This window comes from Delphinus delphis, chromosome 12 (genome assembly GCF_949987515.2).
Source record: "Delphinus delphis chromosome 12, mDelDel1.2, whole genome shotgun sequence".
Taxonomy (NCBI): domain Eukaryota; kingdom Metazoa; phylum Chordata; class Mammalia; order Artiodactyla; family Delphinidae; genus Delphinus; species Delphinus delphis.
The window spans coordinates 10,808,834-10,818,537 of NC_082694.2; the positions used below are offsets into that span (position 1 = coordinate 10,808,834).

The 9,704-nt window shown below is 57.4% G+C and overlaps 1 protein-coding gene across 1 annotated transcript; it reads left to right on the forward strand.

Annotated features, from left to right (window-relative positions):
- The first annotated feature begins 5,957 nt into the window (after window positions 1-5,957).
- On the forward strand, window positions 5,958-8,137 carry DUSP2 (dual specificity phosphatase 2). The gene is made up of 4 exons (XM_060027692.1): window positions 5,958-6,345; window positions 6,433-6,545; window positions 7,012-7,231; window positions 7,349-8,137. The coding sequence occupies exons 1-4, from the start codon at window positions 5,958-5,960 to the stop codon at window positions 7,561-7,563; spliced, it is 936 nt and encodes a 311-aa protein (XP_059883675.1). The 3' UTR covers window positions 7,564-8,137.
- The last annotated feature ends 1,567 nt before the right edge of the window (window positions 8,138-9,704 follow it).

The following is a 9,704-nucleotide window of genomic DNA, read 5'->3' on the forward strand; positions in this document are numbered from 1 at the left end:
TTCAGCCACCTGTAACCCCTTTAGGCCTCGGTTTCCCCATCTGCAAAGTGAGGGTAACGATGCCGCCCCCAAGCCCTGAAGCTTAGAGGCAGTAATGCCTAGAAGACACCTAGCATAGTGCTAGTAATTGCTATTGTTTAAGAAGGCACAGAGAGGTTAAATCACTTGCCCAAGGCCACACAGCAAGGAAGCAGCCCAGCTGTGTTTGAGCCAAGGCAATGTGGCTCCGGAGCCCCCATGGCTCCCTGATGCACACCACTGTTGCCATTGCCCCACTGTTCATGGTATTGCTGGTCTTCAGGGGAGTGGCCCAGCCTGGTCTTTGATGGAGGTAAAGGTGTCAGGGGTGATGGGGTGGGAAGGAGTAGTCTCTGGATCCTCTGGGCCTCGAAGTCCCCTTACTACCCCTCACACCGCACCCACTTCAGGCTGTGGGGAAGCCCTGTGACCGCAGTGTGGTCACATTTCTGAGAATCCCACACCACTTGCCCAATCATTACCACTAGTGACAGAGCTCTTCCTTAGCAACTTATCCTCTCCCCTTCTTGGCTACCTGGGCCCAAGCCAAGGGCGTCTCTGGCCGACAGGTGGGAACGGGACCAGTTTAATTGCGGCGGTGGCCATGGGTTGGGGGCCAGGGGTGTGCTGGGAGTGGGTGCCTGACAGGGGAAGAGACCAGGGAGGCGGGGTCTCCTCTAGCTGCAACCCCAGGCACATCTAGGGGTGCAGCCAAACCCAGCACCCCTTGATGGACACACCCATGGGGCAGGCAGGGACCCCAACAAGCAGAGCCATGTCTGGCCTTGGAATGGGCTGGGCTCTCCCAGATCCCCTTACTCAGGGCTGTGGCCACCTCTCCCCTCTGCCTCAGCCTCCTTTCTTTTCTTCCTTTTTTTTTTTTAAGTTAAAATTATTTAGAATTTTATTCTATTTATTTCTTTTTATACAGCAGGTTCTTATTATCTATTTTTTACATATTAGTGTATACATGTCAATCCCAATCTCCCAGTTCATCCCCCCCCACTTTCCTCTGCTTAGTGTCCATACGTTTGTTCTCTACATCTGTGTCTCTATTTCTGCCCTGCAAACTGGTTCATCTGTACCATTTTGCTAGATTCCACATATATGCGTTAATATACGGTATTTGTTTTTCTCTTTCTGACTTACTTCACTCTGTATGACACTGTCTAGGTCCAACCACGTCTCTACAAATGACTCAATTTTGTTCCTTTTTATGGCTGAATAATAGTCCATTGTATATATGTACCATATCTTCTTTATCCATTCGTATGTCGATGGTCAGCCTCCTTTCTTGATGGGAGACTGTGGCAGGAGAGAAAACCAGACCCCACAGAAGCGCATCACGCCAAAGCTGGAAGGGACCGCAGGGCTGCCCTCCTGAGCAAAGGCTCTGGCGTCTACTTCCTGCATCACACTTTTTAACATCTTTGGGTACCATCTGTACCGTCCAACTCGTTTTCACAAACCTAAAATTTATTTTTAAAGGAAACTATATCATTACTCTAGGTGAATAACCATGAGTACAAGATGGTCCCCCAAATTAATATTCAAACAGTGACGTCAACTCCCTGAGGGCAGTGGTTTGTGATTTATTGCTGTATCTCCAGAACCCAGAACAGTACCTGACATATAACAGGTACTCAGCATATATTTTTTGAATGAAGGGCCAGGTAAATGAGTAAATATAGAAAAGAATGTGTGACCTGGACAAGGAAAAGCAGGGACTTCCCTGGCGGTGCAGTGGGTAAGAACCAGCCTTCTAATGCAGGGGACGTGGGTTCGATTCCTGGTTAGAGAACTAAGATCCCACATGCCACGGGGCAACTAAGCCCATGAGCCACAACTGGAGAGCCCATGTGCTGCAACTACTGAGCCTGCGTGCTCTGGACCCCACGCACCACAACTAGAGAGGAGGCCGCGTGCTGCAACGAAAGATCCCGTGTGCCTCAACTAAGACCCTATGCAGCCAAATAAATAAATAAATAGTTTTTAAAAAATGAGGAAAAGTGAGTATTTGAGAGGCATGAAAGCCACACCTCCCCAAATGGAGGAGTCCCCAAAGTCTCCCCAAATGGAGACTTTCTTCTTTTTTTAAAATTTATTTTATCAAAGTATAGTTGATTTACAATGTTGTGTTAATTTCTGCTGTACAGCAAAGTGATTCAGTTACACACACACACACACACACACACACACACACACACACATTCCTTTTCATATTCTTTTCCGTTATGGTTTATCCCAGGATATTGAATATAGTTCCCTGTGCTATGCAGTAGGACCTTGTTGTTTATCCATTCTTTATATGAGTCTGCATCTGCTAATCCCAAACTCCCAGTTCATCCCTCCCCATCCCCCCGCCCGTTGGCAACCACAGTCTGTTCTCTAGGAGACTTTATTCTTCATGTATCCATCGTGTCCAGGAGAGGGTCCTCAGCAAGGCTGCCCCAGTGATGGGACACATGCGTGTGGGGACAGACGCCAGCCCCCTCAGCCACATGTGGCCACTTCTGAGTCTGCCTTGCTGAGGTGGCTGCCTAAGGGGACTCTCTCCTTTACCGGCCCTCCCCGCCTTCCCCGCTGTGCTGGACAGGGCCGTCTTCGCAGAGGATGGAGTCACTGTCCCCGCCTGGCAGGAGCCTGTGGGAGTGGCCACCATGCCACTTGGGCAGAGGCCTGGCACAGGAAGCCTGACGTCATCCTGACTCACGGCTCAGGCGGGCTGGGGGTGGTTGTCACTTGTCACTCTCACACCTGCCTTGACCTAAGGATCATAGTCACACCATTCATTCCTTCCTCTCTCCCCGGAGCATCTGCTTGGGGTATGGGTTTGGAAGGAGGAGGGAGGACAACACAAGAACACAACACAACGCTTTGGGCTTCTGTGGAAGGGAAGTCGCTCTGCATGGGGCTGGGGGCCGGGTGGGGGCAGGGAAAGACCCAGAAACCCAAAGGCAGGAGGCTAGTGACACGTAAACAGCCATCAGAATAGATGGTTACAAGCAAGAATGACACAGAATCATCATTTGTTCCAGTTGGGTATTTTAATTAAAAAAAAAAAGGTGAGCCGCAAACTTTGCTTGATAGTGTCGGCTCTGTAACAGCCAGGCCAGGGAGACAAAGCCCCCCAAAACCCGAGTATGGTACCATCCCCCCATCCCCGGCCCCTGCTGTCCCTTTACCACCTAGTGAAGAGGGTCATCCCTCCGGGACCTGCGACCTGTGGGGCAGCCAGTGCAACGGAGACCCCTTCTCACCCGTTTCTCCACCCACGTGTCCCGACCCCTGCCTCGTCTCTGCTGGGAAATGATGGTCCTTGAGGAGGTGGCAGAGGGGGAGAGACATCCCGGGGCCATGACTCACCAAGGGTGGGGGCATCTTTAGTCAGAGGAGAAGTGGGGGTGGGACTTGGGTTCCATCTTCTTCCCACTCTCTCCTTACCCCGAGCTTGGGCTTTCACCCAGTTATGAGGGTGGGCGTTTCCCTAGTTTGGGAATAGGGGAAAGAGGCTGAGGGGAGCCCCTCCTTCATGGCTAAGTCAGGCCTCCTTGAGCCTGTGTTCCAGAGCTGAAAAGGGGACACCCCAAAGCCAGTGGCATTGATGGGGGTACATACATGTAGTCACCTTGGGCGGAAATCACTGGTCCTGGCCAGAGCTCTGGGCAGGGCAACTGGGCACTGTGTTGCTAGGGCAAACCTTTGCCAACACACTCCCACTCCCACGTGGGACTGCAAGGTGCACGCCATTCTCCCCAGGAGGGGAAGAGGCTCAGCCCGGTGTGGGAGTCCAGGGGCTGCAGCCCCTACGCAGCTGGACTGAATTTCACCCCTGAGCTAGGATCCCAGCTGGCCAGTCCTCTCTGCTCCTCCCCGTGGAGCTGGAAGCCCATGTCTCCCAGCAGAGCAGGTGACACCAGCCCCATGGGTCAGCAAGACTGGACCTGCTATCCTTTCGTGTGGTCTGTAATTTACCCCTGGAGTCAGCCATTGAGTCATTTGCCGGGCTGATGCCAACGATCAGGGCCCGTATCAGTCGCTGGGATCTGTGGCCCAGACTCCTCGGCTCTGTTGTGGGCTCTGCCGCATCAGCCTCCAGACTGGCCTGGGAGGGAGGGATGGAACATTGCAGGTGTCTGGGCACTGCCACAGCCTCAGAGCCTCGGAACCAGTGTAGGTGAGCAGTTGGTCTATTATACACTCCCATCTTACAGGTGGGAACACTGAGGCCTGAGAGGGTGAACTGCCCCAGGACTCTTTGGAGTCCTTGCAGCTTCTATCCCCCGCATCCCCTCTCCTTCGCAGCACACACAAGCTACCAGCTCTGTCTCCATCAACAGGTGATGCTCCAACATACATACACATCAACACACTACGGGGAACAGTTTACAGTTTACAATCCAAGTGCAGGGCTTGGGGGTCCACGATGGGTCCTAGTGGTAGCCCTCCAAGACAGTCTGGACCTAGGGGTCTGCAGTAGGGCTGGAAGGGTCTTACAAAGGGCATAGAGTAGTGACTCAGGAGAGTGGGGGCCTTGGGGGTTGGGTTCTGAAATCCCATGCAGCTAAGGTGGGGATGGGGGTGGCTCCCACTCCAGGGCACTGTCCCCACGTACCTGAATGTCCCTGCTTTGGAGGAGTTCAGCTGCCAACATCTCTTGCCCCCGTGCAGGGGCCCAGATACCCCCACACACACCTGGGGCTCACCACATCCGGCCCCAGGGCTGGCAGCTGAGTTGGGGGCAGGCAGAAGGGATGTGGATTAACTAGCTTCCCAGTCTTACTGCTCATCGCCTTGCTCCAGTCCAGTCCTGGGTCCCTGCTGTCCAGGGGCTCCGCTGCAGGCCTAGGGAGGACTCGGGGGGGGGGGGGGGGCGGGGAGTGGTGGGCGGAGAGAGTGGGGGAGGCAGATTCTGGTAGTTCTTCTCCCTCTTCCCCTTGGTGAGGCTCCTGAAATTCCCACAGGGCCCCAGGGAGAGCCCAGCAGCGTCAGCAGAGTTCCCCTTCAGAGCTGGCCTGCGACTTGGGGAAGTGCTTCACTCTGGGCCCCTGGGGTTTCCCTGGGCTCCGGGGGAAGAAGCCTTGTCCCGCTAATAACTGGAAAGTCGTCACAGGCCCCCTGCCTCCCCCCATGCCAAGGCCCAGAGGTCCTCCTCATGCCAGCGCTTAGAGTCTTGGGCTCAGAGGACAACGCTCTGGCCTAGCTTGGTCACTGAGCAGCTGCAAAACCCCGAGTGCTGGTCTCAGCCATGAAACGGGGGAGGGGGAGGGGAAATAAAGCCCCTCTGGCCCAGGGTCTCTAAGCAGAAGAGAAAAGGTACATCAAAGCACGGCTCCCCATCCTCCAGTGCGGAAATCATCCGTGGCAACAGACAGAAGTCAATTTTTGTTGTAGCAGATTCCTAGGAGGGGGGAAACCCTGGGAGGTTAAGGGAACAGGGAAAAGGGAGAGCAAGCGGGGCGAGGGGCACCACGGGCTCCGAGGTCTCCGGGGATGCGGACGTGTATCTATCTGAGTAGCCGGGTGCCCGAGGACCAAGCGGCGCGAAGCAGGTCCAGGGGTGAGGGCACTCAGTAAGAGTCCTGGGGCGCAAAGGCGGGAGGGGGGCGTTTGGGCAAACACCTTCCCTTCGGAGCTGGTGCCCGGCTTCCTCTCCCAGTGCACCCCCTCCCCCAAACCGGTCCCAGCCACGGGCCCGCCCAGCCTGCGCCCCGCGTGAGGCCGCGGGGGCGGCGCCGGCGCCTTCCTGCTTTGCCCATGTATGGTGACCCGGGAGGCCGTCCTACGGCTACTTAAGCCCTAGCGCTGGAGAGGGCGCCCGGAACAGACGGTTCGGGTAGCGCGGCCGCCGCGGGAGTCCGGAGCGTTCGCGGGGAGAGGGGGAAGGAGAGGAAGAGGTGCGGGAATAGGGGAGAGGAGGCTGCCCGGGGCCGGCAGACATGGGGCTGGAGGCGGCGCAAGAGTTGGACTGCACGGCGCTGGGCGCGCTGCTGCGGGAGCCGCGGGAGGCTGAGCGCACGCTGCTGCTCGACTGTCGCCCCTTCCTGGCCTTCTGCCGCCGCCACGTGCGCGCCGCGCGGCCGGTGCCCTGGAACGCGCTGCTGCGCCGCCGCGCACGCGGCGCCCCCGCCGCCGCCCTCGCCTGCCTGCTGCCTGACCGCGCGCTGCGGGCGCGCCTGGCCCGCGGGGACCTGGCGCGGGCCGTGGTGCTGGACGAGGGCAGCGCCTCGGTGGCAGAGATCCAGCCCGACGGCCCGGCCCACGCTCTGCTTGCCGCGCTGCTGCACGAGACCGACGCCGGACCCACCGCCGTGTGCTTCCTGCTGGGTGAGCGCCGGCCCGCCCTCGTCCCCCGTCCCGTCCCCGACCCGCGCCGGGCCCTCCCGGCTAACCGTGTCTTGGTCCTTCTTGCAGGAGGCTTCGACAGCTTTCAAGCCTGCTGCCCCGATCTGTGCTCTGAGTCCCCCGGCCCCGCGATGCCACCCGAAAGCAGCCGCTCCGACCCCAGGGTTCCCTCGTATGACCAGGTGAGTTGAGATCAGGGCTCCTTGTCAGTGTCATGCAGGGTAGGCGCCTCTGGGGAAAGAGTCTGCCATTTGTGGATGTAAGAGTCTATCCATGTCCACGGTCACCTAAGGGTGTGTGTGTGTGTGTGTGTGTGTGTGCGTGTGTGTGTGTGTTTCCGCCCCCAAATGGGAGCACACCTTCGTGTGTGCCTGGCGGGCATTGCTGGTGTGCATCTCTGTGAGTCTGCGTAAGTCCTGTGAGCAGCAAAATTTGGGGGTTTGAGGGGAATGTGTGTATCTTTGTGTGTGTATCTCCGTATGTCCCCTTGGGTCCTCCTGGTATTCCGGAGTCTGATCCTTAGACAGGGATCCTTGGCTAAGAGCTCCTCTTGCCTGGGCCAGTCTGCCCTGTCTCTGTCCCGCTGGTGTTCAAGCCCTTCAGGCTTGGGCTGAGACCTCACCACTGTCCCTCCCCCTTCCCGTGCAGGGTGGCCCTGTGGAGATCTTGCCCTACCTGTACCTGGGCAGCTGCAGCCACTCGTCGGACCTGCAGGGGCTGCAGGCTTGCGGCATCACAGCCGTCCTCAACGTCTCAGCCAGTTGCCCCAACCACTTTGAGGGCCTGTTGCGCTACAAGAGCATCCCGGTGGAGGACAGCCAGATGGTGGAGATCAGCGCCTGGTTCCAGGAGGCCATTGGCTTCATTGGTAAGAGGCGGGCCTCAGCCCCAGGACCTGTTGGAGCTCCAGGGGAAGGGGCTGGGGCACCTGTCTCCTTCCCTGCCCACCATCCCGTCTGACCCCCCTCTCCCATTTCCCTCGCAGACTCGGTGAAGAACAGCGGAGGCCGGGTGCTGGTGCACTGCCAGGCGGGCATCTCGCGCTCCGCCACCATCTGCCTGGCGTACCTGATACAGAGCCACCGCGTGAGGCTGGACGAGGCCTTTGACTTTGTTAAGCAACGCCGGGGAGTCATCTCCCCCAACTTCGGTTTCATGGGGCAGCTGCTGCAGTTTGAGACTCAGGTGCTCTGTCACTGAGGCTGGGTCCCACCATGCTCGCTCCCCCAGGGCAGAGGCACACAGAGCTGCCTGATTCCTGGGGACAGTGGGGGTCCCAGTTCCCCACTGTCCCCCTCCCCTCAGGGAGATCTGCCCTTTCCTTGGAGTTCAAAAAGCCCCCAGGTGGGCACGCAGGGTGCAGGGATGCTGGACTTTCTCACCTGGTGCTCTTCTGCTGGGGGTTTGAGGGCCGGCCCTCATTCCTCATTCCGGAAGGAGGATGGAGGGCGTGTCTGCTTCCGTCCTCCCCTGTCCTCTGACAGAAACCAACTGGACTCTACACCCACGACTCCCGCTGGTCCGATCACCACGTTGGAGCCCTTGGCAGCCGAGGGCTCTAAGGAACAAGCTGTGAAAACCAGGAGCCCTGTGTGGCGCTCGGGGAAGGGATGCGGTGCTGTGTCTGGACCTCTCGCTTGCGTGCGTACGTGAGCGTTTCACGCCTGTGTTGGCGCTGGAAAGTTATTTGTGTTCAACTGACATTTAACACTCCCTCCCCCACTTCCTCCCAGCCCTGTGGGCGGGGGTGGGAAACTTAGCACTTTATATTTATACGGAACATTGAGGATGTGTCAATAAAATATTGTTTTGTTTAAGAAACAACTTCGCAAGTGTCTGACCTCAAGTCAGTGCCTGGGGAAGTGCTCAAAAGCTGTTTCTTTTCTTTTTTTGGTGTTTATTTATTTATTTATTTTTGGCTGCGTTGGGTCTTCGTTGCTGCGCGCAGACCTTCTCTAGTTGCGGTGAGCGGGGACTACTTTTTGTTGCGGTGCGTGGGCTTCTCATTGCGGTGGCTTCTCTTGTTGAAGAGCATGGGCTCTAGTCGTGCGGGCTTCAGCAGTTGTGCCGCACGGGCTTAGCTGTTCCGCAGCATGTGGGATCCTCCCGGACCAGGGCTCGAACCCGTGTCCCCTACATTGGCAGGCGGATTCCTAACCACTGTGCCACCAGGGAAGTCCCCCAAAGCTGTTTCTTAATCAGACCTTCCCTTCCCTTGTGTGGTGGGGTCTGGGAAATGGAAGGAGGAAGGTGCAGGGGTGACCTCACCGCGCAGCCCAGTCCTCCCTGTGCTGGTGTCCTTTCCTAGGCAGCCTTCTGTCTCCAGAGCTGAAAGTGATGGTTTCTGGGAGGCTGGCTCCAGCCTTATTCCAGTTAACATCTTTGGTCCTGTGGGGGAGAAGACTGTGTTTACCATTCAGAGCTGGACTCGGCACTGCCCTGGTCAGACCCCACTTCCTTTTTGGAACATGTGGATGGATGTGTGTGCGTGTGCGTGTGTGTGTGTGTGCAGCCACATGTGTGGCTCTTCCTCTGGGCGTGGGTGTCTATTCTTGGCCTGCACACACCTATGTGTCCCAGATGTTCCTACATGCCTGCATGTCTGCGTGTGCCTGTGCGTGTGGCTTCCCTGGGCTGTGTGTAACGTGCGCCCGTGTTGGGGCAGTGCAGCCTGTCACCTCTTCTCCCACACCTCCGGGCTGGGTCCCCAGGCCTCAGAATGCCTTTCCCTGCCGGGGGTCATGGCAACCCCTGATCCAGAGCTCCTTCCTGTCCCCAGAAAGCACGTGGCCTGGTGTCTGGTACGGAGGACAGGTCACCTGGGATGGGCTTAGTCGTTTTTCACACCCATCAACTACCACGTCTTCACTGAACATTGGTTACGTGGCCAGCGTGGACCGCCGATGAGACATGGGCCCAGCCTGAGCCAGAAGTGGACGGTGCTGGAAAGGGGGTGCTGTGATTTGCCCGAGAGCAGGGGGTGCTGAGGCCCTTGAGGACAGCTCAGCGTGGGCAGGTCCTGCATCAGCCTCCACTCGGATGCTCCAGCCACTCGGAGTGTCATCTGGCTAACTCTGTTTCGTCCTTCCAAACTCGGTGCAGGCGTCCCCCCTGCAGAATGGCGACTGTTGCTGCGGGTGTTCTGAGCGCCTGGCAGGGTGCGCCTTAGGAGGGCAGTGTAGTTTGACAGTTAGGGGGCCTGTCTTGCTTTACCTCTCTGTGTCTTAGTTTCCTTGTCTGTGAAATGGGGTTTTGTCATTAGCTCCCACCTCTTAGGGTGGTGTTGAGGGTTACTCCAGTCAATCCAGGTAGAGGCTTAGCCCAGGAAATGTTAGTTACTG